The sequence below is a fragment of the Dendrobates tinctorius genome, unplaced genomic scaffold (assembly GCF_039654945.1).
Source record: "Dendrobates tinctorius isolate UK_male_01 unplaced genomic scaffold, ASM3965494v1 ptg000250l, whole genome shotgun sequence".
Taxonomy (NCBI): Eukaryota; Metazoa; Chordata; class Amphibia; order Anura; family Dendrobatidae; genus Dendrobates; species Dendrobates tinctorius.
The window spans coordinates 24690444-24717901 of record NW_027361917.1 but is presented as its reverse complement, the minus strand read 5'-3'; the positions used below and the strand labels follow the sequence as shown (position 1 = coordinate 24717901).

Below are 27458 nucleotides of genomic sequence, written 5' to 3'. Positions count from 1 at the left end.
AGGGAATTCACATTTGTCCTACAACAGACATGCAGAGAGAGCGGACAGGTCATCTTTGACCACACTGCACCCGCGGTAGACTTGTATGATCATGCTAATTGGGCTAACGCTGAAGGTTACTTTTACACGTAGTCATTTTTTAAACCACTGGAGAATAATCAGGTTGAACAAAAAAAAAAAGAGTATCTGATCATTGTTAATGAATATGCCAGAAGAGCACCTTTCCTATTTATCAATGTATATGGGTATACTCAATTTAGAAAATTCTGACTTTTCTACTTGCCCCTGCTTTATTATTTAAATGTGGTAATGGAAATAAATCCAATAATTGAAGAAGAATAGAGAATTGATATATGTATAATTTTCTAATATGTAGAGAGAGAAATCTGCTCCAATGTTTTGTGATGAAGTTCAAGTTCTGATATAAAAGATCTTAAACGCCAACAAACAAGTTAGCGACCTCCAAATGTTCAGTAGGTTCAAAGATACTGCCCACTCCCATAAACACCCCGAAATAATTCTCACTATTGCAGTGCCAAACAATTGCATTTACTTTATTTTCACCATCATCATCACTTAAGACATGAACAGAAGACAATGAAGCAGGTCAGGACCCTGAGTGACCTTACCTCAGGTCGTTACCAACTTTTCTTCTTAAACAGACAATTCATATTTATTAAAAGAAATAAAAGAGGTAATAAGATCATAAAAAAAAACATCTTTACCTTCGGAGTGAGACTCCTCAGAAGCCATGTGTCTGTATTGTCCCAGGATCCACAAGTGGGTTTTTGCTGTGAACTACGCTCCGTACTTCCTGCTTCGACAATAAGCATCTTCTCTCTATTTTTTTTCTCTAAGAAAAAGTGACGTTTCAGAAGCATATTCACACCACCTACTGGATATGGTGATTATGTGAATGTAACACCTCTCCCCCTCCTTGCTGCCTCCCCACCCTGTTCATAAAGAGGCCCATTCAGACATACCTTTATTGTATGACTGCAGCAGATCGAGGAGTGAGAATAGAAGCCTCAGGCCATTATCCACAATCATCGCCATCCACATCATTTGTTATAGTTTTCAGGATTCCGACAATGCATTTTGCATTTGCGGAAAAAAACCTTCGATTATTTGAGAAACATATTTTGTGATTTTTTGAGATTAGGTGAAAATTATTTGCAATTAAGAAAAAAGCTATGTGTCATCAAATACATGAATGGTCGTTCACGGCTCAGTTAACCGCTAAAAATACGCATAAAATTAGAATCAACTGGGTTTTATTTTGGAAAGTTTATGAACCCCCCCAGGTTAATTTCTTGCTAGTCTTCTTATTTAGTTCTATCAATATGCTAATTTTCATAAACTTTACCAAGGGGGTGTAGCTCACAGAATTCTATGGGGTCATGTCTTAAGGCTGTTCTGCATAATTACATTGTAACCAACACCCACTTATTAATTACCATAACACTTATCATGTTGGGCGCATTAAATATAAAGGCCCAAATCTCTGGAATAGTTTAGCAGGTTTTAAGAAAGGAAAAAAAAACTGAACAAGTGAGAGAAGCTGGCATATAAGAGCAAGAACAAAACAAAAGAAGCCTAATGTGGATCCATCATAGTTACAGGCAAAATACTCTAGACTAATATGAAACAAAAATAATATGATCATGCTCCCTGATGAATATGGGTGAAACGTGCGTCGGGGAGCTTGTTTGACAGGTCCACATTGGGCTAAGCGTCTCAGCTGGTCTGTTACACTATATGGCTATTTTCTTTTTCCAAATAGATAGCAATTCTTGCTTTAAAAAAGCATGGTTTCTATGTACTAGGCTGAGAAGCTTACTCTATATACACATAGCCATGTTGTGTACACATTTTCCTGGTATGACCCAAGACATACTTCAAGGTATACACAGAGATTAGATCATTGGTTGTCAGTATACACATTTATTCCCCCTCTTGGTGTTCACATATTAGTGATATTCTACAATTTACATATCCTTTGGATCATGGAAACTGTATCTTTGACTTATACATGTCTTATTTTGATTTATCTTGCCTATTTGTGTGTATTGCATTTCATGTATCCTAATAGGTTTAAATACAAATTATATTTTACTATATTTGGGAACGTATTTATTTCACTCTAATTGGCCTGAGGTGGTTCTCAGTTCTCTAATTTTGTTTCATATAAGAGCAAGAACCGGACACCCAATCTGGGGACAGGACCTCTGTGTTTGTGTATTCTGTACTTTTTTGCAAGTAATGAGTGTATGTGTATATATATATATATATATATATATATATACAGGATGGGCCATTTATATGGATACAACTAAATTAAATGGGAATGGTTGGTGATATCAACTTCTTGTTTGTGGCACATTAGTATATGGGAGGGGGAAAACTTTTCAAGATGGGTGGTGACCATGGCGGCCATTTTGAAGTCGGCCCACCCAGGTGTATCCATATACATGGCCCACCCTGTGTGTGTGGCGCCCCTAGTATAAAAGAGAGGGAAAGTTTAGAATTGTAGGTTAGTCTAGGGTGAGTCCCAGAGAAGAAGGTCAGGTGAGAGGAGTTCAGTTCTGAAGTTAGTTTTGAGTTCAGTTTGAGTTCAGTTTAGAAAGAGTACTGCAGCTGCCTCAGTGATCTGAGCCAGCTGGCACGGGAGAGAGAAGAGAAGGAGAAAGACGTAGACCTGCAACCTAAGCTTCCATAAGAGAGAGAAGGAACAGCGCGGAAGGAAGGAGTAGGAAAACAGGGAGGAGTTGTGGGTTGGAAGAGGAACCCTGCCTATAGGTTCTCAGCGCAAGGCCGGAGCCCGGTCCCCGAGGTTGTATGGACACTTATGGTTCTGCAGCAGACACCGGTGGAGTAGTTGGCTGTAAATGCACTACTCCCATCAATCAATCAATCAAATTTATTATCGCCAAGTACATATTACATATATACAAGGAATTCTTTGTGGCAAAGAGGCAACATAATATATAACAACAGATACAACAAGTAACATCTAACAAGACAGATACAGTATATAGTCTACACATGACGATTTAATTGTTGAACAGAGAGTGGATAGAAGCAGTTCATATGGCGGTTGGTGCTGCATTTGGGGACTCTGAAGCGACGTCCTGAAGGGAGTAGTTGGAATGAGGAGTGTCCCGGGTGAGAGGGATCGGATGAAATTTTCAATGCGTGAGATCGAATACTCTTATCATAAAGATCCTGGATTTTAGGCAGGGGGGAACCTATAATTCTCTCTGCTATTCTGAAAGTCCTTTGTAAGCGGAGTTTGTCATGCGCAGTGGCTCCCCCATACCAGACTATCAGAGAGGAACAAATCACAGATCTGATGACAGCATTAAAGAATAAGATCAGCAGATTCTTAGACAAACCATATCTTTTCAGCTGATGCAGGAAGAACATCCTCTGTTGTGCTTTTCTTATAACAGCATCCACATTTTTCCCCCATTTAAGATCATGAGAGATGATAACACCAATGAATTTGGTCTCTGTGACCCTAAGAACCACTTAGTCATGGATGTAGATTGGAAGTATCTCATGTTGATCTTTCCTAAAATCCACAACCATCTCAGCAGTTTTTTTAGTGTTGAGTACAAGATTTCCACCTCACTCCGATACAAGTCTTCAGCATTTCCCCTGATGAGACCAATCAGTGTCATATCATCGGCAAATTTCAAGATTTTTACTGAGTCTGCTGAAGAGATGCAATCATTCGTATAGAGAGAAAACAGTAACGGGGACAAAACACACCCCTGAGGTGCCCCGATGTTTGTGACCAAGGTGTCCGAAGTGAATGGTCCAACTTTTACACTCTGTATCCTGGCTGTCAGGAAGTTATAAATCCACAAGCATAAGTTGAGAGGGACTCCAAGAGCTACCATTTTCTTATGAAGTAAATTCGGATCAATGGTATTGAACGCTGAGCTAAAGTCCATGAAAAGAATCCGGACATATGAGTGCAGTTCATCTGTATGATCCAAAATGTACTTCAGTGCCAGACTGACAGTGTCGTTTGCCGAACAATTCTCCTTATAGGCAAACTGAAGCGGGTCCCATAGCTTCTGTGTGAATTTTATCAGGTGGGACATCATAATTCTTTCGAAGACTTTCACAGCTACAGATGTGAGTGCTACTGGTCTATAGTCGTTCAACTCAGAGGATCCCACTTTCTTGGGGACAGGGATAATTGTGGAATTTTTCCAACACTGAGGTACAACGCACTCTTTCAGTGACACATTGTATATATTTGTCAGTATAGGGGCAAGCTGGGTAGCACATACTTTCAGACACATTGGAGATACACCATCAGGGCCAGGTGCCTTTTTGACCTTAAGTCCCTTCAGGATGCGTATCACCTCTGCCTCGGAGATCACTACTTAGGTGTTGCACAATGAATGATCTTTATATGAACAGACTGAGGAGCTTAAGGTACTGTCACACTTAGCGATGTACCAGCGATCCCGACCAGCGATATGACGCGGTCAGGATCGCTGGGACATCGCTAAGTGGTCGCTAGTGAGCTGCCACACAGGCAGATCTCACTAGCGACATCGCTGGGGACGGGGGTCGCTACTTACCTGTCACACCAGGCGATCCTGCGTCCTCCCGCCCGGCTCCATGCGTCGCTCGTCGTCACAGCAGGAAGCGCCGCAGGAAGCTGACGACGAGAAACAGTTCTGGACGTTCTCGCGCGATCAGCGATAACCAGCGGGGGAGCCGGTCGGAGGTAAGTATCAGACATAGCGATATCGCTAGCAATATCGCTATAACGTCACAAGTTATAGCGATATTGCTAGCGATATCGCTTAGTGTGACATGCCCTTTAGAGATGAATAGCCACTGTGTGTAGAGCTTGCCTCAAATCTGCAGTAGAATTCATTTAACTCTGCTGCCAGACTTCTGCTGGGGTTCACTATAGTGGGGTGGCTTTTATAATTGGTGACCTCTCTTAATCCTCTCCATGCAGATCTAGTATCTTTTGATGAGAACCTTTCCTCCAGAATCTTTGCATACTCGTGTTTGGCTAACTTGATCTCTTTAGATAGCGAGTTCCTAAGTTTCTTGAATTCAGTAATATCGCCTGCTTTATAAGCCTCCTCTTTTCTCTTATGGATCAACCTGACTTTATTTGTAAACCACGGCTTGTTGTTTCCCCGAAAGTGGACAGATTTGGATGGAATAAACGTGTCTTCACAAAAACGGATATATGAGGACACTGCATCAACCCATTCATCCAGACCCGAACATGTTTCCTGGAATACCTCCCAGTCCGTGCATTCAAAGCATGCTTGTAGTTGCAATTTTGCCTCCTCAGACCATGTCTTCTTTGTATAAACTGTAGGTTTGGATGTTTTCAACCTTTGCCTGTAGGCTGGAATTAAATGAATTAGACAATGATCTGAAAAGCCCACTGCTGCACTCCTCACTGCCCTGTAGGCCCCTTTTATGACTGTATAGCAGTGATCAAGTGTATTGTTCTCTCTCGTGAAGCAGTTTATATGTTGAGTAAATTTGGGGAGATCCAGGTTGAGTTTTCCTTTGTTAAAGTCCCCCATTACGATCACAAATGCTTCTGGAGTTCCTTTCTCCCATTCTGATATTTTGCAAGCTAATTCACCAATAGCAGCTTTAACAGATGCTTGAGGGGGAATATATACTGCAACCAGAACCATAGATGAAAACTCTCTTGGAGAGTAAAAAGGTCTACAATTGAGTGCAAGGTACTCTAGATCTGGAGAGCAACCTTTTCCCAGTATGTTAACATCACAGCACCAGCTAGTGTTGATGTAGAGACATACCCCACCCCCCTTTGTTTACCTGAAGCTACACAATCACGGTCAGCTCTGTAGATAACAAAACCAGGTAGATCCAGACTACAATCAGGGATGGTCTCATTCAACCAGGTCTCAGTAAAACAAAGAGCAGCTGAATTGGCCATATCAGATCTCATGTTACAAAGTAAGCTCAGATCCTCCATTTTGTTAGATAAGGAACGGACATTAGCCAAGTGGAGTGAAGGAAGAGCTGTTCTGAACCCTCTCCTCCGAAGGCGTGCCAGGACGCCTCCTCTCTTACCTCTCTTGCAGTACACCTCCACAGGTTTCACAGAAGTAATGGATTTTATGTACTCAATTGTTGAATTAGCATTCATGCTCCAAGAAGGGGAGTCCATGAGAAATTGCGGATGATTCCAGAATAATAAATCGTCCCTTGAAATCATAAGAGTAGGTTTACAGAGTGCAGTGGCCATGATTACACTCAGCTTGTAGCTATAAAGACTGAACAGTCACAGCTTAGCAGAGTTAAATGTACAACTTTCCATAAAGGGTAATCCCAGCACTGCTGGGGGGGAGGGCATGGGTGCAACAAGACAGGGACATCAGGGGACACGCCAACAGTCAGTCCAAACCTGCCCAGCTCACCCCTTCAGCTCCACCTGGACCACAAGATCTCCAGAACATCTCCAGCACTGCACACTCCACCAGCTTTCCTATCCCGGGATCATCTGCATGCTGGAAATGGGTACAAGTTGTAGGAAAGTTGGCAGGCAGCCAGCAGCTTCACTCTCTCCCAGCTGAAACCAGGCACGGAGCTCCACGAGGACAGAAAGACACCGGTCCCAGCTGGTCGCAGTCTCCACACTACTCCCAGCTCTGCCGAATCCTGTAGCCCTACAGCTCCACGTGGACCACAAGATCTCCAGAACAACTCCAGCACCGCACACTCCACCAGGTTTCCTATCCTGGGATCATCTGCTTGCTGGAAATAGGTACAAGTTGTAGGAAAGTTGGCAGGCAGCCAGCAGCTTCACTCTCTCCCAGCTGAATCCAGGCACGGAGCTCCATGAGGACAGAAAGACACTGGTCCCAGCTGATCGCAGTCTCCACACTACTCCCAGCTCTGCCGAATCCTGTAGCTACGCAATGGTGAGTGAACCAAAGGGAGAATTAACAATTAAACGGGGTAAAAAACTAAAAAAACTCAGGAGCCTCATGCCAGAGCAGCCATCTCTCGGCGCTCCTCCTCCTCTCACAGCATCTCACAGCAGACTCCTCTCACAGCATCAAAGACTTGGAGCACAACAGCAACTGAATAGAGAGCCAGGACTTCTGAGAAGGGAGTCCCCAATAGAGGCTACAGCTGTCTGTCATACAAGTAGAGTTGTTAGGAACATCTAACAGGAGGAACTTCAGAGTACCACGGTACTGGAGCTCTTCACACTAAAGGCGCAATAGAGGAGTCGTTCAAGAAAGGTACATGTTGGCGGAGTGTTGGAGAGGAGAACCATGACTTGCCCGGGAGGTTGATTGAGTCTCTACCCTGGAGTACACAGCACGGAGGCAGGCACCAGTGGGTACCACGAACTGTGAGTAAAGTTTTGAAACTGCAAGCCCTGGTGTCCTCCATTCATTCGCTGCTAACACCCTCAGCACCGCTACATCTGGGTACCAACATCTATACCATTCTGCGCCTCTCCTCATCCATTGCACCCACACTGCCCTGGGACTACAGCTCCACCTGTGGGGAGCTACACCATCTTTGCTGCACCACACCATCAGTCCCACTGGATCTGCATGCAGCGTTGGCTCAACATCTTGCTTGCCAAACACCACAAGTGGCGTCACGAACCAGCTAAATAAACTATTACACTATTAACATCACCGCCATTGACATTGGGCGCCCAGGGCCATGGACCGGGTCACTGCTGCTGTGACACATCCCCCTGACACCGGCCCGGTATCGGATACCCCGCTGCCCTGGGTGTGAGGGCGACCCAATTTTGGCGTCATGAACAGGATGACGAGACCCGATACCATCGGGTTCTGTGCGCCTGAAATTTGTGAGACTTTGTGCTTTTGAAAATGTGCAGAAGACCTGATTTGATAGACTGTAAAATGGACATTAGAAATGGCCGCTGGCACGGAGAAGAAGGGCATGAAGAGATGGCAGGTCCTAAGAAAAGACCGCAAAGAGTATTGGGCCTTCCCTGCCTGAATTACTATGTGACAGCGACATGGCTCACCCCCCGAGGGGTTCTTATACTGGCTTGGTATGGAGGCCCTGGAAGAAGACGCCGCCCCCCGGAAGGAGGGGCAGAAGAAGCCAGTGGCGGGAAAGAGGCCGAGGCAGGAAGAAGAGCGCCATTTTGGAGAGTGAGGGAAGGAGGCCTGCGAAGCGCGGGGAAATGGATCTCCCTGGCGCCACGGCTGACGGCTCCAACCCGAACTATGAGATGAACCGCCGGCATTTGGAAGAAGAAATAGTCACGCTGACCACCCGGCTGAGGCAGGAGGCCTTGGGGAGACTGAGCCGGCAGCGCGCCCCGGAGGGGCCTACACCTGCGGTACCCGCGACACCGGTACCCACCGCTGCTGCCCCGGATCTTTTCCTGGCAGACCCCACGGAGCTTGGAGCCGCTGCCATGCCACCAGCAGCGTACTCTGTCCCTTCTTTGCCGCTGATACCGGAGTTGTACACAGCCCAGGGAGCTGAAGCAGAGGAAGAGAAGCTCCTGCTTGGACCTGGCGTGGCTGCGCAGGTCCCGCCAGCAACCCCCACGGAACTGGAGCTGCTGCTGGCTCCACCGCCATCCCCGGTGTCTCACCGGACAGCGCCTATTGCCCCCACCCCTGAACGGAAGCAGAGGCCGCACCGTCGGGAACTCCCAGGTATATATCCCGGCCTTCCTAATGGGTTGATGGGGAGGAGGAGGAGGACCATGCTGGTGGGAGTACGGTTAGAGCCGGCGTGCCTGATCCGACATCTACAGGCCAGAGGGGGGTCTGGATGGTTTTGGGACGGTGATCTTGGGATCCCTTCACTGCCAAGTCCCCAGGCAGTTGCTTGTCAGCGCCGCCAGGATGTAGAAGCCCTAGGAGCTAGACCTCGTACCAGAGCAACGGAGTCATCTATTGTGGAAGAGCAGTTGATGGGCGTTGAGACACATCATGGGTTCCATTTGCCACAGCTTCAAGGTCCTTTAGAGAGAAACCAAAATCAGGGTGAGGACAGTTCCAGTTCTTCCAGAACCCCAGGAGGGGACCACAATTAAGAAATACTTTTCAAATCTCGTTACCCAGGAGGGTTTGTTTGCACCAGTTGTGCCTTGTTTTGCTATCATGTTTTTCCGGTAGCACTTTTGTTGCCCTGTTTTTGATTGGCAGCGTTTCTACATTTGGAACTGAGGAGATCATGAATGCTGTATGATCTAAAACTTTTATTGTAAATAGTTTGCACCTCTTTAGGTGCCCTTTCTTGGTTTTACATATAGAGACACTTTGCGAAGATAATGTTTTTGCATGGACACTTTTCGAAGATGATGTCTACCTCAAAGGACACTGCAAGAAATCCCGGCTGGGAGCGGTGTCCAGCACTTACAAGAATAACTGTTGAATGTTTTACTGTGAAGTATTTGATGTGTTTTATGAGAGTATTAGTAACTGAGAAATGGCTTTTATAAAAGAATTAGGAATGTCTGATCTAGAGATGAGTGATGTGAATAAAGAATTGAAAGTAGACAGGTGACGGACCAGGTATTTGCGGTCAGCGTCTTGCGTCTAGAAGAGACAGTGAAAGTAGAACAATAAATGCGTACTAGAGAAGAAAATGAGAGAAAATGTGTTACAGAGAATAGCACTTTGAATTGAGAATTGCACTTAGAACTAAAAATTTTAGATAGGATTTAAGATAGAAATGTTTGTAACGTTCAAGAATGAGTACCTCCTATACTAGGAAGATTAGTATAAGAAAAGTTTGTTATGCATTACAAAATTTTTGTATGTTTCTTTGCTGTCTACTTTGTTGTCTTGCAGCCCGCGGACGTGCTGTGTTTAACGGGGGGGTATGAGGTGCCCCTGAGGCTCAGTCGCCACAGAGGTACTGCACCTTCGCCTAGGTAAGTTGGGAACTCCTTTCCACACTCCAACATATGCATCCCACACACAGGATATTTCAGTAGCTCCGCCTAGCAGCTTCAGGCTGGGGGTAGCAGAGCACCCTTCGTGGAACCATGCTTCGTAACACGAGATGTGCTGGGAGGTGGGTGGAGTTAGTATAAAAGAGAGGGAAAGTTTAGAATTGTAGGTCAGTCTGGGGTGAGTCCCAGAGAAGAAGGTCAGTCTGACAGGAGGTCAGGCGAGAGGAGTTCAGTTCTGAAGTTAGTTTTGAGTTCAGTTTGAGTTCAGTTTAGAAAGAGTGCTGCAGCTGCCTCAGTGATCTGAGCCAGCTGGCACGGGAAAGAGAAGAGAAGGAGAAAGACGTAGACCTGCAACCTAAGCTTCCATAAGAGAGAGAAGGAACAGCGCGGAACGAAGGAGTAGGAGAACAGAGAGGAGTTGTGGGTTGGAAGAGGAACCCTGCCTATAGGTTCTCAGCGCAAGGCCGGAGCCCAGTCCCCGAGGTTGTATGGACACTTATGGTTCTGCAGCAGACACCGGTGGAGTAGTTGGCTGTAAATGCACTACTCCCATCAAAGACTTGGGGCACAACAGCAACTGAATAGAGAGCCAGGACTTCTGAGAAGGGAGTCCCCAATAGAGGCTACAGCTGTCTGTCATACAAGTAGAGTTGTTAGGAACATCTAACAGGAGGAACTTCAGAGTACCACGGTACTGGAGCTCTTCACACTAAAGGCGCAATAGAGGAGTCGTTCAAAAAAGGTACATGTTGGCGGAGTGCTGGAGAGGAGAACCATGACTTGCCCGGGAGGTTGATTGAGTCTCTACCCCGGAGGACACGGCACGGAGGCAGGCACCAGTGGGTACCACGAACTGTGAGTAAAGCTTTGAAACTGCAAGCCCTGGTGTCCTCCATTCATTCGCCGCTAACACCCTCAGCACCGCTACACCTGGGTACCAGCCTCCACACCATTCTGCGCCTCTCCTCATCCATTGCACCCACACTGCCCTGGGACTACAGCTCCACCTGTGGGGAGCTACACCCTCTTTGCTGCACCACACCATCAGTCCCAGTGGATCTGCATGCAGCGTTGGCTCAACATCTTGCTTGCCAAACACCACGGGTGGCGTCATGAACCATCTAAATAAACTATTACACTATTAACATCACCGCCATTGACATTGGGCGCCCAGGGCCACGGACCGGGTCACCGCTGCTGTGACACATCCCCCTGACACCGGCCCAGTACCGGGTACCCCGCTGCCCTGGGTGTGAGGGCGACCCATGTGTATGTATGTATGTGTATATATATATATATATATATATATAAACTGAGCTCTGGGAGTCCATATTTATTGATGGTTGGGACATATTCACATGTTGCAGTCAGGAACATGAGGTTTCTTGCTGTAAAACTGCGGCAATTCGCTGTAAGCTGTTTATGCAATATGGTTCTCAGATGCAGTGCAACAACATTAGCACAATACCACCTAGAACGTCTCCATGATTTCACCCAGTTCTCCAAAGAGAGTAATCACTCAGGGTGCCCCCATAATGACAGCCGCACTGATCCCTACAAGCAAACCTATCTAGAAAAGGTGTTTTTTTTCTGGAGTAATTGCCGTTGACTGATTGCTTCTGTCTAACACTTCTCGTGTCACTGATCGTGGTGCAATAGACTGCTGAGTGGAAGAACAACCAAAACACCATAAAAAGAAAGCAAATAATCCATTCTCTGTGTGCGCGCGTGCTATTGCACACGTCACCACTAGATGTAGCACTTTCCAATCTTCTCCGGTTATTTGTCTCATGTACTTCAAGACGTTCCGGTGACGTCATGACGTAGCACTGGCAACTGAAGCTGCTTCATACGTGGTGTTTCCCTTACTAGCTGATTCCTGTATATGGAGGCGATGGCTCCCCCACGTGTTTCTGCGTTCGCTGCATACCAGAAGGCAAAGCAGGAGACGAAACCGCAGGTCAGTTGTATCCGACCTCAGTGTTGTGTCCTATTACTGTAGGTTGCCATGACTTGAGAGTTCAGAGCACTAGTTACTAGTTTTAGGTGGGACTACAAGTGCCAGCATGGTTCCCTGCAACAAAACCAAAATACTAAAGCAGATTTAGTTACTATTATGATGCACCTAACACATTTCAAGGGGAAAATCTCTGGTGATGTCCACATTATAAATTGACATGCCATGACATTAATATTCGCAGTGCCGGTCAATTTATGTTGCAGATAACAGTGACTGAATATGCTAAGGAGTTGGTCGGATCCCGGGAGAGCACCTTTAACTCCCAACCTGACTAGTTTGCTCCTCTGCGGCTGCCGCCTCACGTAGTGGCAGAGGAGAGTGCACCGTTTGGTCCAGTGGCACAAAGGGATAGTAGTTCAAACTGCCAGTCGGGCAGGATTGGATGCCCTCCAGCAAGCAGGGGGCTGGACAGGGATGCACTCCTGAACAATAAGGGTATGTTTCCACGGTCCGTATTGGCAGTGCTTTGACCGCAGCTTCGTCCAAAGCGCTGCCGACTTTTGTATGTGCGGTGATTCTGCATGTGTTCATTGAACCGTGCCAAATCACCGCATCCTATACATAGACGGTGTAGTTTGTCTTGTGGAGACTGAGCGTCTCCACAAGATAAATCGACATGCTGCGGTCTAGAAATACACGCCGCATGTCTGGTTACGCAGGGAAGCCGGAGGCATCCCTGCACGCATTGTGCAGATGGGATTCATTAAAATCCTCTCCACTATGCTGTAACATCTGGCTGCTGCGGCTGGACACAGCATCCAATCCGCAGCGTTTACTGACCGTGGTAATATACCCTAAGGGTATGTGCCCACGATCAGGAATTGGCAGCGCTTTGGACTCAGCGCATGTCCGCTGCGTCCAAAGTGCTGCCGGCTATTGATTGCAGGTGAATCCACTTGTGTTCACTGAACCATCCGAATTCGCATCGTCCAGCACATTGTATGGGTGAAATTTATCTTGTGGAGACTCGCATCAATGTTCTGAAACTAAGTAAGAAACCCTGTGTTGTGCTGCCACAGTTGGTAACAGGATCCATTTCGCTTGAACATGACGTGACTGTGTAGTCGTAGTTTTTCCAGTTGTACTGATGTCCCCTTTTTTTGTCTTAGTTGGGTTTGGAGAAAAAGAAAAAAGGGTCAGTCTCAAAATCACCACAAAAGGTGCTGAAAAAGAAGAAGTCCAAGAGTAAAGAACTGCTGAGAAATTCTGAACCCCAAGAAGAAGCTAATTGCCGTGTGTCATATCCAATTAAGAAAAAGAGCTTGTGTAAAAAAGGCAAAACCCCAAACAAGATCGCCAATGGAAAAGCACTGCGCCTTCACAGACTAAAGGTAATCGGCTCCCACACCCAGATCATGATGTAGCTCTGACATATGACAGAATTCTCCACCAGGGGAGTTGGTGCAGATTCACCGTAGATTTCATGTCATCCCTACACATGTGTAATCCATAGTTGGGATATCTACATGTAGATGCCATTTTGTAATTCCATCCACTGTACTGTAACTCTCTGTGGATTTGTGCTGCAGAATGCTCACCGTAAATTTGCAATGTCTGAACTCTCCTTTATATTATCACAGGGACACCCTATAGCATTTCCTGGGCAAACAAGGCATGGCTAGTGGCTTCCCTGCCTCTCTACCCTTGGAAATGGCACCAATTATTATTTAATTTCTTGTGACTTTCAAAAAACAGAATTTGCGCATACCTGTACTTTCTTCAGGAATATGTATAAAACGATGTGCTGCTTGTATTCAGTCCTCTCTGCGGTTAGGTAACGTGTGAACATTAAAATCCTCATCTGTTTCTCCTCCGAGAGCTGCCATCTTTGCTGTCCACTTGCGTTCTCGGCGCTGTCCAGATTCTGAAGACTGCCAGCACTATGCATGCGCTCCTTGCTACTCTTTAATTACCGGTAATGCACCTCCATCGGGAGTATAATGTCCTAATTGGAGGCATATCCCTAAATACCTCTCCTCTTCCTCAGAGTGACAGAAGAGCTCCTACAGACCTGCCTCTTTTACTCGTCTAGGCGTCTCTTGTGCTGTAGATTTTTTTGCCCTGCCAACATTCAGCGAGCTGCAAATTGGAAGGAAGTGACAACCTTAGTGTCTTACACTTAGGAGAGACAGTAAAAAAATAATAAATTCAGTTACTTCACCTCCACATGTCTAGCAAGGCCTCTCCGTCGCTGCGTCTGCTTCCGTTTACAGACTGCAGTGATAAACAGTGCTCATTACCACTGCAGACAATCGCTGGTGATGTAGACAGCATGTGTCGCTGAGCCTAGTGTTTGGCTGTAGCAGTCACGTGCAGGGTGTCGAGAAGTGACTGGAGCGGTAGGCTCCACTGGACCTGCGGAGGGGTTATGAACTCTGGTTTTATAATTTTTTTTTTTTTTTTTTTTCCTAGCACAGGTGTATGGACATGAAATCGACAAAAGTCCTTATAAAGTTACATGCAAGTTTGCTATTTTGTTATTAGCTGACAATTGGAGACATTATATTTCACCATTTAATTATTTGAAGACTATAAGGGTTTTGTTGGTTAAGAAGAAGAAAAGCATTCCAGATAAGCAGAGCAACCTGCAATGAAAGGACCTGGTGCATCGCGGAAGACAAAAGCTAAAAAGACACCTTACAATTAGTGATGAGCGAATGTGCTTGGATAATATGTTCGAGTCCCCATGGCTGCATGGTTCGTGGCTGTTGGACAGCTACAACACCGTGCACATTGCCTGTTTATTAGGGAATCCTCATTTGTGTTGAGGCTGTCTAACAACCGCAAATCATGCAGCCGCAGGGACTCGAACATAATGTACGATCATGTCTGAGATACTCGGATAACACCCAAGTGTTTCGAGCACGTTCACTCCTTGCTACCTACAATCTTAATGTCCCCTCATTCTAATGATGACAAGTATCTAGAACTTCTCAATGTGGTGATTGGGGGATCATAAAAGGTTTTTAGTCTCAATGTCCATTCAGTTGGGAATTTTTGGAAAAATACCTTTTCTAGCAACCAAAGTATCATCACCATTTCCTCCTTGTCCCAGAGCTCAGAGAACAGCAACAAACAGCACGTGGGCCCTCCGCTAGACTCTGTACTGCAGAATTTGGGAAGAATCCAGAACAGTAAGGAAAGAGCTAATACCCTGTTTGAGTGGCTTATTTCTCCTGTTAAACCCGATGATTTCTTCAGGTAGGTGACACGTTTATCATGCTTCTACGTTCGCTGGGGTGGCTAAGTTTGTTACATTAAAGGGCTTTTCCACTACTTGAGCATCTTATTTTTAAAAATTGTATTTCCCAGTGCAAAATAAAAAAAAGCTACTCTTGCTTCTCGCACTGGCGCCGCTCCAGTGATGTCAACACTGGGTCGACCACAGCTTGTGTGGCATTGTTATGCCGCTAAAGCACTCACACTTCCCAGACTGCTGCCGCCTGCAGGGCATCAAAATGTCTCAGGAGCACCAGAAGAGCGGGTGCTGACATTACTTGAATAGCATCGGTGTGGGAGGTAATTGTACGTTTTGGTAATTTTTTTGCAGGGCCCTACAACATTTAAGAAGGGATTTTCCAAGCAGTACAACAACCCTTTTAAACATTGGGGTAATATATGGAAAATGCTGGTCATCATGCTTGGCCTGCATTCAGGAGAAGGTTTATGGGCATGTTAGCTTGGTGTCTCCTTAGCTGGCCGTAAACTTAGTTTGTCACCAGCGGTGGTTGGAGAGCTATACTGATAGGCCATTTCTAGATCTAATTTTTTCCTACATGGCGTTATTCTGAAATATGTGTCCATTCCCCCTTTTTTGTTCTCAGATGTATTTGGGAGAAGAAGCCTGCTTTGCTAAAACGACACAATAGCAAATACTACAATGGATTCTTTTCTACTTCAGAGTTTGATCGGATCCTTCGAGAAGTGAGTTGTTGCCTTGGTGCTGATGGTGGTTTCTGCTTTTAACTTAGAATCAACAGATTTTGATTGTATATAAAGTTTATGTTAATATCTGTAGATTTGGCCATTAAGACGTACAAACAACTTGACCCTCTGACTTTTTTCCCACCAATAACATTCCAGCAGATGCAAGGTTAATGGACATGTTGTAGACTATCCATGCACCCTACAATAAAAAGTGACCAGATATTTCTTCTGATTATTGTAGCTGGTAGAAGTAGCACACATCTACAGGGTGGGCCATTTATATGGATACACCTAAATAAAATTGGAATAGTTGGCGATATCAACTTCCTGTCTGTGGCACATTAGTATATGGGAGGGGTAAAACTTTTCAAGATGGGTGGTGACCATGACGGCCATTTTGAAGTTGGCCTTTTTGGATCCAACTTTATTTTTTCCAGTGGGAAGAGGGTCATGTTGCACATCAACTTATTGAGAATTTCACAAGAAAAACAATGGTGTGCTTGGTTTTAACGTGAACTTTATTCTTTCATGAGTTATTTACAAGTTTCTTTGTTTACAGCCATTGACATGTCGCAGAGGATCAAAATACATTCCATTTTTCCAGCACCCATAAAAAACACTGCAGCTATATATTTGCCAGTGGGGACTGCACAGGCGTAATCCCTGTCTACAGACTGTATTGTGTCTCTCTCCCTCCCTAGGCTAAATGCAGATTGTATGTGCTGCAAGTGATTAGCCCTTAGAAGGACTGTTAAGGCCCTGTCACACTAAGCGATATCGCTATAACGTCACTGGTTTTTGTGACGTTATAGCGATATCGCTATGTCTGATACTTACCTCCGACCGCTCCCCCGCTGGTTATCGCTGATCGCGCGAGAACGTCCTGGACCGTTTCTCGTCGTCAGCTTCCTGCTGTGGAGACGAGCGACGCGTGGACGCGGGCGGGAGGACGTCAGGATCGCCTCGTCTGACAGGTAAGTAATGACCCCAGACCCCAGCGATGTCGCTGGTGAGATCTGCCTGTGTAGCAGCTCACTAGCGACCACTTAGCGATGTACCAGCGATCCTGACCGCGTCATATCGCTGGTCGGGATCGCTGGTGCATCGCTAAGTGTGACAGTACCTTTAGTGTGATGGCTCAGCTTCAGCACCAGTATCAACAGCACAGGCCTCTGATTTGTTGTACTGTGCACACACAGGCCTAGACAAGCACTCTATCCCTCCAATTTGAAGCGTCACAGAACTGTGCAATGGCGTCAGTGTGCCAAGCCGGGCGGCGCCTGTCCTTTCATAACCTCTGATGTCACACAGCCAGCCAATTACTGTAATGCCACACAACCAAGATGGCTATGGCATTACAGTGACTCGCAGGCAATCCCCGCATGCATATTGGCTGTATAACAGACACCTAAGATGCGGGGCGAGGATTCGAGTTTTACGTGGAGCATATTCGAGCACTGTGATACTCGAGTGATAAGAGTATTGCCGAGCATGTCTGTTCATCCCTAACAACATATAGAAAGGTATTCTAACCATAACCCGGAGTGAATATATGTCTAGACCTGAAGCATTTGGAGCAGCAAAAAGGGGAAGTCTATAAGATGTTTCTTATCTTTGTTGTCTGTCTAAAAAGTGAGTATAACGTGATGTATTTTACCTGTGAAATTCTAGGACAATGTACAGTTTGGTGTTAACTTGGATGTTACCAGTTATACTGATGGCGTACGAGAGACACACAATCCTCCTGGCAGAGCCTTACCCATGGTTGTATGGGACTACTATAAGGTAAAAAAAATGCCTAAAAAATTGCTTTCAAGAACTTAATGTATTAATGAAATAGTTCCATAAACATATTGATTGCAAAAATCATAAAAAATTGGCAATATTTGCCACTTATATGTTGTTAAAGAGAATCTGTCACCTGGTTTACCTTTCCATATCTGAGAGAAGCATAGAGTAGGAACTGATTCTGATTCCAGTGTTGTCACTTACTGGGCTTCGTGATATATATTTTTGGTAATGCACTGTTTTATCTGCTGCAGCTCTGCTAGTTCTCTGTGATGAGCACCTGCTCGTGTTCTGGGAAATTCATGACCTCCAGCAAACCCCATTTCCCCGATGTTAGTGTTCTTTACATGCACAACCAACTTTTATTTTTTTCTGGACTACTTATAATCTACTACTTTATACATTATACTTTGTATAATGATACTATTTTTTCCCGAAATGATTGTTGTTAATCTTGATGATTGATTAAATAAAACTTTCTTGATTTTAAAAAAGGGAGATATCAAAGCAAAACTTGAAATACATTCCTGTCTAACCTTCATGCAACTTTGCATTAAAGTATAATGGCTGTTTAAAAAATGTATAGAAATTCATATTGTGGCTAAAAGTCTGACTCAAATAGAATTTATGATGCTCAACATCGCTCAGGGCCCCGTCACACATAGCGACTCACCAGCGATCCCGACAACGATATCATCTTGCCAGGATCGCTGGTGTGTCGCTATGTGATCGCTGGTGCGCTGTCAAACCACCAGCGATCAGGACCAGCGACCCGCGGGTAGCAAGCGACGCATGTCGCTTAGTTACCTGCAGGGTATCGTAGTTACCAGCGCGCTGATGCAGGGAGCTGGTAACCAAGGTACACATTGGGTTTCTAAAAGCGGCGCGCAGCACTTAGAAACCCGATGTGTACCTTGGTTACCAGCTCCCTGCATCAGCGTGCTGGTAACTAAGGTACACATCGGGTTTCTAGGTACAGCGCGCCCCCTTAGAAACCCGATGTGTACCTTAGTTACTAGCTCCTGCTCGCTGGTCTCCCGCCTGTCACACGCAGTAATGCGTGCTGACCAGCGGGAGACCAGCGACCCCAAAAATGTCCAGCCATTTCAACAGCGATCAGTAATACCCGGCAGGGGGCCGGTCACTGATAGCTGTCACACACAGCAATCTCGCTGGTGAGATCGCTGTTGTTGCGATCTCGCTAGTGTGACGGGGGCTTTACACTTGTAACTCTAAGCAGATAACATCACAGATTGAGCCAATCTAAACAGACTCAAATGCCTGCGATCTAGATGAATGACCGAGTCAGCAAATAGTTTCATGTGGTGCAGGAGGTGCTACTAATCATCTTCTCACCCCTGTAGTAGCAAAAGTAAAACCCTAAATGTCTATGGGAGGGCACAGATCCTTCCTTGTTGGTAAGGGGGATGATGAGATGGGGAGAAAAATAAGTTCCTATACCCTTTTGGAATGCATGCTGCTTTCCAAATGTATCTGCAATATTGAGCCTGTATGCTAATAATGGGGTTTCTTTATAAAAGCCTCAATATAAACATGCGGTGGCTGCTAGTTATCTATGTATTTCTGGTTACACTACAACCTGTGCTTTGTCTTGTATCTGCAGAATGGGTGTTCGCTGAGGTTATTGAATCCTCAGAGCTTCTCCTCCACGGTGTGGAACGTTCTGTCTGTGCTACAGGAGCTTTTCGGCAGCATGGTTGGTGCAAACACGTATGTATGCCATGCTATACCGCCTCTGTGCTTTTCTATTCAGGATGTAGATTGGGTTCTTGGTTTTACAGAATATCACCGGTTCTTAATGAGACAACCGCTTTCACTTTGGAGCTTCCTCGGTGATTAGCTGTTTACTGTGTGTCTGTCTTATGGCATACTGTTAGGTCACATGCACACGTTCAGTATTTGGTCAGTATTTTACCTCCGTATCTGTAAGCCAAAACCAGGAGTGGAACAATCAGGGGAAAGAATAATAGAAACACGTCACCACTTCTGTATTTCTCATCAACTTTTGGTTTTGGCTTACAAATACTGATATAAAATACTGAACGTGTGCATGTGGCCTTAGAGTGTCTCTGTACTGGTCAGTCCTAAGAACAATCTATAAAAATCAGATTAGTGATCTGATTGGTCATCATCAATTCAAACAACTGATTGTCAGGGGTTTGCACAGCAGCCTTTACCAGGCCTCCATCTACCTACAATATCTGTAGCAATGTTTTTTGCATGTTCTGTCTACTCCTTTGTCCAGCAGTCGGAAGTCCATGATCCTCAAGTTATCACCAATCCTGTGAATTGGTGATGCTTTGCCAAGATGAGATAATCCCATTAAGTGTAAGATTGTTGGAAGGAAACTTTATTTTTTTCATTTTCTTTTATGTAGCTTAACGAGTTTATTTTTTTTCCCACAGGTATCTCACTCCTCCTAGCACTCAGGGATTTGCACCACATTATGATGACATTGAGGCCTTTGTTGTACAGCTGGAAGGCAAGAAACACTGGAGGGTCTACAATCCAAGGTTAGTCCTGAAGGACTCTAGCTGTACAGTTCTCCATGTAATGATGGGGTTCAGAAGTTCTGCACATGTCCTTGTGTGTGTGCAGCAAGCAGGGGAAATGTAAACGACACTTTATGTAGGAAACCATCTTCCAGCCTTCACTCAGTAACCTCCTATAATGAACAATTTTTCCGTAAGTTAAGGGCTGTATGAAGATAGCCCAGGAGCTGAGCCTGCTTCCTTACCACGTAGATCCATTTGTGTTACATAGGCAGTATCTGCCTCTAACTGCAGTGCCCAGAGCGCACTCCAATCGCTGCAGTTTAACAATGTAAATGCTGCTGTTAATCACAGACACTGATATTAGTATATGCCACCATCGTCAGTGTGTGTGCACACCGACTACCATCGTCCCACCGCAATGGAATCGCAAGGACAAATGAATTACCATGTCAGCTAAGTGCTTCCTGGAGGCCCAAGTGTGCTGCCATCTTACTCCTTAGTACTCTGTCCAGGCTGAGCTTCATTCAAGTACAACCCTCTAACTATATACTGTAATTCTGAATTATTGCTGTGTTAGCCCCTATAGGATTAGTCCAATTGATTAAATCACAGATATCCCAGCCTATGAAATGGACATCAATTTCTTTATCGCCTTATTGGGGGACACAGATTACCATGGGTGTATGCTGCTGCTGCTAGGAGGCTGACACTATGCAAAAACAAGAAAATTAGCTCCTCCCCGGCAGTATACACCCACCGACAGGCACCAAGCACCTCAGTTTGTGCTTAGTGTCTGTAGGAGGCGGACCGGGATCTCCCCAGATCCGCAGTTTTAATCCAATTTTCCTTTCAGATTTAGTTTGAACTTTTAATTTTCTCCCTCTTTTGTCTTTTAGGTTTTTTCCATTGGGAAACAGGGTATAGTTATCACCCTGATTTCCTATATCATGCGGCTGAGCGAGCAGTGTGGTGTCACCCACATCGCAACTCTCAGTACCGCAGGCAGGACTTTTCCCTATCACCTTCCGGTGATAAGGGTTGCGGACAGGTGGCTGGTCCTTGCCGAATCCCCCTCCTCACCCCTTTCTCGGGACAGGGCTGAGAGGAAGACGGCGATCATAGGTGTTCCAAGCCGTCTTCTGCAGGATGCGGGTACAGAGGACTCCTTCCCCTCCCAGCAGCCTGCCGTTTCCCCGTGGGCCCCTGTGGTCATCCTCTTCAGGGACGTCAGGTAACTGCCTGTACGTTCCCTCCGGCCCCGCATAAGCTTCAGTGACATGGGAGAAGAAGGGACCTTGTTGGTTTCAGGTCCACAGATTTGAATCTCCTGCCCTTTCTGCCTGCCGCGCGCTCACACAGCCGCTTGCGTTCCTCCTCTTTCCCTGCTCTAGTCAGGGAGTCTCTGGGGATCTCCTCACTCACCGCAGCGTCGCAAGCGGCAGGACCGGGTCAGATTGCCATCCTTAGCGTGGTATGTCGGGCATGGGGCTGCGGCGCCGTCAGGGTGGGAGGCACTTTCACTTTCACCTCAGCGCGGGGAATTCCTCTGCTCTCCCTCCTCCCTTCCTGAGCGCGCTCCTTTCAGCGCGCCTTTTCTAGCCCATCACAGGGCTTCTTTCTCTTTGGATGCCAGCCCCCCTCTTCTGCCATGCCCTCTCCGTCGCTATTAACCAGTCACGGCGCAGCCGCTAAGCTCCGCCTCCATCTTCCAGCACAAGGATTTCCTGATGCCTGAATCACTCCTTCCTGCGCTGTTTGGGGGACACTTCGGCGTTTCTTCTCCTGCTCGCACAGAATCTCGGTAGGCTCGGCTCTGAGGCAAGGATTAGCTCTCCTCGGCAGTTATTCCCTAATTTCTGCGGCCATTCAGTGCAGTTTACTTATGCCCAACCCTTCAGGCCCACCGCTACCTATTACGCCTGTGCGCGCTGTAAAAAGAAGTGGGCATCGGGTCGGTCGTCCCCATTCTGCCCCCCCTGCAGTCCTTCAGATATGTCAGCATCTCAGGAACGCACAGAGTCCCGGGCGGAGGGCGCTCTTCCCTCCTCTCTCCCCCCCCCCGGAGTGGGCCGTTACAATGTCACAGTCTGTTTCTGACTTGACAAAAGTATCACAGTCGCTGGTCCAGGTCTTAGAACGATTGCCTCAGCTATCCTCAGCCACCTCTGCCCCGACCGCCTCTCGGGGTGAGTCGTCCACACCTGACCGCGACCTTCAGAGAGACAGACAGGGAAGGACTTCTAGGAAGCGGGCTCTGTCCACGTCGTCCTCGAGCTCGCAGGGCCTTTCCGCTCCCAGGCCTCCTTCTCCTTCCTCGGATGACAACCTTCAGTCAGGCGATGATTCTCAATCGGAAGCTAGTTCAGAGGGGAACAGCGTTTCTAAAACGCGGGACATGGTCGATAGTCTTATTGCAGCTATCTTCCAAACACTAAAAATTAAACAGGATGAGGCTCCACCTCAGGAATGCTCGGTTCTCCTTAAACGAGCCAGACCTCCGTCTCGAACGTTTCCCAATCACAACGATTTCGATACTACCTTATCCAAACACTGGGAGCGCCCTGAGCAACGTTTCTCAGGTCGCAAGTACTTGGACGTTCTGTACCCCTTTGAAGCAGAACTGCTCTCAAAGTGGTCCAAGGCTCCCGAGGTGGATCCTCCAGTTTCCCGGATAGCCTCAAAAACTGTGCTCTCTCTGCCAGACGGGGCATCGCTCAAAGATCCTACTGACAGGCAGATTGAATCTCTGGCTAAGTCTATCTTTGAGGCATCCGGCGCCTCTCTCTGCCCTATTTTCGCATCCGCCTTGGTGGCGAAAGTCATTTCCGCTTGGGCAAAAATTCTTCGCAGAGGCATCTTAGCGTCAGCTCCTCAAGACGAATTGGCGGATCTGGCAGATCAGATTAACCATGCGGGTAAATACCTTTTGGCCGCCTCCTTGGACGCCGCCGGCTGCGTGTAAGGGCTAACAGCAACATAGTAGCTGTACGCCGAGTCCTCTGGCTAAAGTCATGGAATGCGGACACTACTTCAAAAAAGTCGCTTACCAATCTGCCATTCCATGGCTCTAGACTCTTTGGAGCAAAGCTGGATCAGATAATTTCCGATGCCACTGGAGGTAAAAGTACTTCGCTTCCCCAATCTCGACCAAAACGTCTTTTCAACAGAAAGGGTTTTCGACCATTCAGGCCCTTTCGTCCCTTCTCTGCCACGGAGAGAGCCACTCAACAGGATCGGCCGGCCACCACCAGGGAGCGGGATCAGAGGAAACCTTCCTACAAACCCGCTCCTCGCTGGAGATCTAGAGGACAATATTCCAGATCTGCAGGAGCCAATTCCGGCAGATTTTCGTCTAAGTGACGGGTCAACCCCACCTGGAATTTCTTCCAGGGTGGGAGGCAGACTTTCCTTTTTCGCGGATGCTTGGCTGTCCGTTGTCGACGACGCTTGGGTCAGAGAACTCGTCGCATCCGGATACAAGATCGAATTTGCTTCACTCCCGAACAGACGGTTTTTCCGGTCTCGGCCTCCGCGACAGCGGGCCCAGATTCTGGGTTTTCTGCAGGCCATTTCCTCCCTTCTTTCCGCCGGAGTCATTGTTCCCGTTCCCTCAGACGAACGGTTTTCCGGGTTCTACTCCAATCTCTTTGTAGTCCCGAAGAAAGACGGCTCTCTTCGTCCTATTCTGGACCTCAAATTGCTCAATCGCCACGTGAAGATTCTTCATTTCAAGATGGAGTCTCTTCGGTCGGTGGTTGCTTCCATGGAGCCCGGGGAATTCCTCTGCTCGGTGGACATTCGGGATGCCTATCTGCACATTCCAATTTGTGTGCAGCATCAGAAGTATCTTCGATTTGCGTTTCAGGGAGACCACTTTCAGTTCACAGCTCTTCCTTTCGGCCTAGCTTCAGCGCCCCGTGTTTTCACGAAGGTGATGGCGACCGTCATGGCCATCCTTCGCTCCAGAGGGATCCTCATCATCCCTTATCTGGACGATCTTTTGATCAAGGGTTCGTCTTGCCAGGACTGTCTCCGGAGCCTTCAGATAACCCTGGACACTCTCAGCCGCCTAGGTTGGCTAGTCAACAAGGAGAAGTCCATTCTGATCCCCACCCAGCGTCTGACCTTTCTGGGCATGGAATTCGACACGAAGCTAGCCCGTGTTTTTCTTCCAAGGGAAAAATTTACAACTCTTTCCAAGGGCATCAGAACTCTCAAGATGCCTGCTCCCATTCCCATTCGGTTCTGCATGAAGGTCCTGGGGAAGATGGTGGCTTCCATGGAAGGAGTACCCTTTGCGCCCCCTCCAGCTGTCTCTGCTTTCAGCCTGGGACAAGACCACGATGTCCTTGGACCGTCCTATTCGGCTTCCTCTCAGAGTGAGGCAGTCTCTCACTTGGTGTCTACGGCCAGCGTCAGTTCTCCAAGGGAGGTCCTTCCTTCCGCCTCAGTGGCAAGTCGTCACCACCGATGCGAGCCTTCTAGGATGGGGAGCCGTGTTCCATCAGAAAGTGGCCCAAGGCCGCTGGAAGCCACAGGAGTCTCTCCTCCCAATCAATCTTTTGGAGATCAGAGCAATCTTCCTGGCCCTTCTTCATTGGCAGCCCCTCCTATCCGGCAAGCCGGTCCGTATTCAGTCGGACAACGCCACGGCCGTGGCGTACATAAACCATCAGGGGGGCACGCGCAGCAAGCAAGTAATGTCAGAAGTGGCCAAGATATTCCGCTGGGCAGAACGTTATGTTCCGGCAATCTCCGCCGTGCATATCCCAGGTGTGGAAAATTGGGCAGCCGACTTTCTGAGTCGCCAGGGCCTAGCGTCCGGCGAATGGTCCCTGCACCCCGCAGTTTTCTCTCAGATATGCGACCGTTGGGGCACCCCGGATGTCGATCTCATGGCATCTCGGATGAACCACAAGGTGCCGCAGTTCGTAGCCAAGTCCAGGGACCCTCTAGCCGTCGCGTGCGACGCACTGGTGACTCCGTGGTCCCAGTTTCAACTTCCGTATCTGTTTCCGCCTCTGGCACTGATCCCTTGGGTGGTCAAAAAGATAAAATCGGAAGGCGTACCAGTGATTCTAGTCGCTCCAGATTGGCCAAGACGGCCTTGGTACGCGGAACTGGTCAACATGCTCGCGGACGTCCCCTGGAGGCTTCCAGACCGTCCAGACCTTCTCTCGCAAGGCCCCCTTTACCACGAGAATTCTCAGTCTCTGAGTTTGACGGCATGGCCGTTGAGACCGCAATTCTGAAGGAATCTGGTCTGTCCAGTCAGGTTATTCAAACTATGATCAGAGCCAGGAAACCAGCCTCTTCCCGCATTTACTATAGGTACTGGAAGGCTTTTTTCCGTTGGTGCGATAAGAGTCTTCCCAATGGCCTTTTCTATCCCATCTATCCTGGGGTTTCTTCAGTCTGGGTTAGACGCGGGTCTGTCCCTCAGTACGCTCAAGGGCCAGGTTTCCGCTCTCTCTATCCTCTTCCAAAGAGAGCTAGCTTCTCTACCACAGGTCAAAACCTTTCTGCAAGGGGTTTCCCACGTGGCTCCTCCTCATCATTCGCCAATAGACCCGTGGGATCTCAACCTCGTCCTTAGCGCTCTCCAGAAGGCACCGTTCGAGCCTCTCCAGGACATTCCTTTGACCCTTCTCTCTTGGAAGGTCACCTTTTTGATCGCCATTTCATCCATCAGAAGAGTTTCTGAATTGGCGGCCTTGTCATGTCGTTCCCCTTACCTCATTCTCCATCAGGACAAAGCCGTCCTCAGGCCCGTTCCTTCTTTTCTTCCAAAGGTGGTTTCCGCTTTCCATATCAATGAGGATGTCGTTCTTCCTTCTTTTTGTCCGGCTCCCTCTCATCCGCTTGAGAAGTCTCTAAACAAACTGGAGGTAGTTAGAGCCCTGCGTGTCTATCTCGCCAGGACTTCTTCCTTTCGTCTGTCCGATTCCTTGCTGATCATCTCTGAAGGTCGCCAGAAGGGCCTTCCGGCTTCCAAATCCACGATCGCTCGCTGGATTCGTTCTGCCATTCTGGAAGCGTATCGTCTTCAGGAAAAGCGGCCCCCTCCGGGAGTAAGAGCTCATTCCACCCGGGCTGTGGCGGCTTCGTGGGCTGCTCGTCACCAGGCCTCGGCCATGCAAATTTGCAAGGCCGCAACCTGGTCATCTTTGCACACTTTCACGAGGTTCTACAGGGTTCATACCCAGGCCTCGTCTGATGCTGTGGTTGGTAGGAAGGTTCTGCAGGCGGCGGTGGCTCACCGGCCGACCTAAGCCTTTCCGTTACTTTTGTTCCTTATTGCTGTTCCCACCCTTGGGACTGCTTTGGAACGTCCCATGGTAATCTGTGTCCCCCAATAAGGCGATAAAGAAAGATGGATTTTTGGTTCTTACCGTAAAATCTCTTTCTTGGAGCCTTCATTGGGGGACACAGCACCCTCCCTGTTTAAGTCGTACCGTGTTGGGTCTTAGAGTCCCTTGTTGGGTTGGTACCTCTGTTTAGAGTTTTCTCATTGCTTCTCCTACTGCTTTTTCACCAACTGAGGTGCTTGGTGCCTGTCGGTGGGTGTATACTGCCGGGGAGGAGCTAATTTTCTTGTTTTTGCATAGTGTCAGCCTCCTAGCAGCAGCAGCATACACCCATGGTAATCTGTGTCCCCCAATGAAGGCTCCAAGAAAGAGATTTTACGGTAAGAACCAAAAATCCATCTTTTTAACTGCGCCCAATGCATGCTCAGTATGCGCTACCTTCATCTTTGACATTCCCAGTGCGCCTTCACCACCGCCGCCTTTACTGCAGGTGTAGATGCGCTCCCAGCCTATAAAACGGACGACAGTGATGACGTCTCATTTTATGGACCAGGAGAACAAATGTGTGACCCCCCCCCCCTCCTGATGACTCTTGGTTTCAGGGGCAAACGCAACAAGGGGCGTGTTGGGATGTCCCAGATCTCTCCCCCCTTCCTCATGACACTTTGTTTCTGGCAGCAAATGAAGCAAGGGGAGTGTCAGGATGTCCCAGCCCCACACTATCCTAATGACGCTTCGGATCAGGGTGGAAAGGGGAGTGACGGCACTCTCAGCCAGCAGATGACAGTTCGTTTGAGTATCCCATCATGCACTGGAGATTCTCAAACGAATCATCAAAGAAAGTGGGAACCGGAAGTTGCAGTAGAGAGTGAACAGTAGGGAATTTTACCTAGACTTAAATTAGAAAAATTATTAGTTTTTTTAAAGATTATTAACTGAAATTTACTTTTGGGTGTCAG

The 27458-nt window shown here is 47.3% G+C and overlaps 2 protein-coding genes across 6 annotated transcripts in view; one reads left to right on the top strand and one right to left on the bottom strand.

The window, feature by feature from the left end:
• The window catches only part of EDARADD (EDAR associated via death domain), a 118840-nt gene extending 117983 nt beyond the window's left edge, over positions 1–857 (bottom strand). Inside the window, exon 1 of one of the 2 annotated variants that reach the window (XM_073557533.1) lies at positions 726–857. In XM_073557533.1, coding sequence (XP_073413634.1) covers positions 726–753 — 28 coding nt within the window. In that variant the 5' untranslated portion in view covers positions 754–857. The remainder of the gene's footprint in view (positions 1–725) is intronic. The other variant, XM_073557532.1, reaches the window with a different exon arrangement.
• A 10813-nt stretch (positions 858–11670) lies between these two features.
• RIOX1 (ribosomal oxygenase 1) overlaps positions 11671–27458 on the top strand; it is a 68293-nt gene continuing 52505 nt past the window's right edge. For 2 of the 4 annotated variants that reach the window (XM_073557529.1, XM_073557528.1), the window contains exons 1-7: positions 11671–11900; positions 13070–13291; positions 15016–15161; positions 15785–15884; positions 17559–17672; positions 19300–19406; positions 20102–20209. In XM_073557529.1, the coding sequence (XP_073413630.1) occupies positions 11826–11900; positions 13070–13291; positions 15016–15161; positions 15785–15884; positions 17559–17672; positions 19300–19406; positions 20102–20209 (872 nt within the window). In that variant the 5' untranslated portion in view covers positions 11671–11825. The remainder of the gene's footprint in view (positions 11901–13069; positions 13292–15015; positions 15162–15784; positions 15885–17558; positions 17673–19299; positions 19407–20101; positions 20210–27458) is intronic. The other 2 variants (XM_073557531.1, XM_073557530.1) reach the window with 2 other exon arrangements.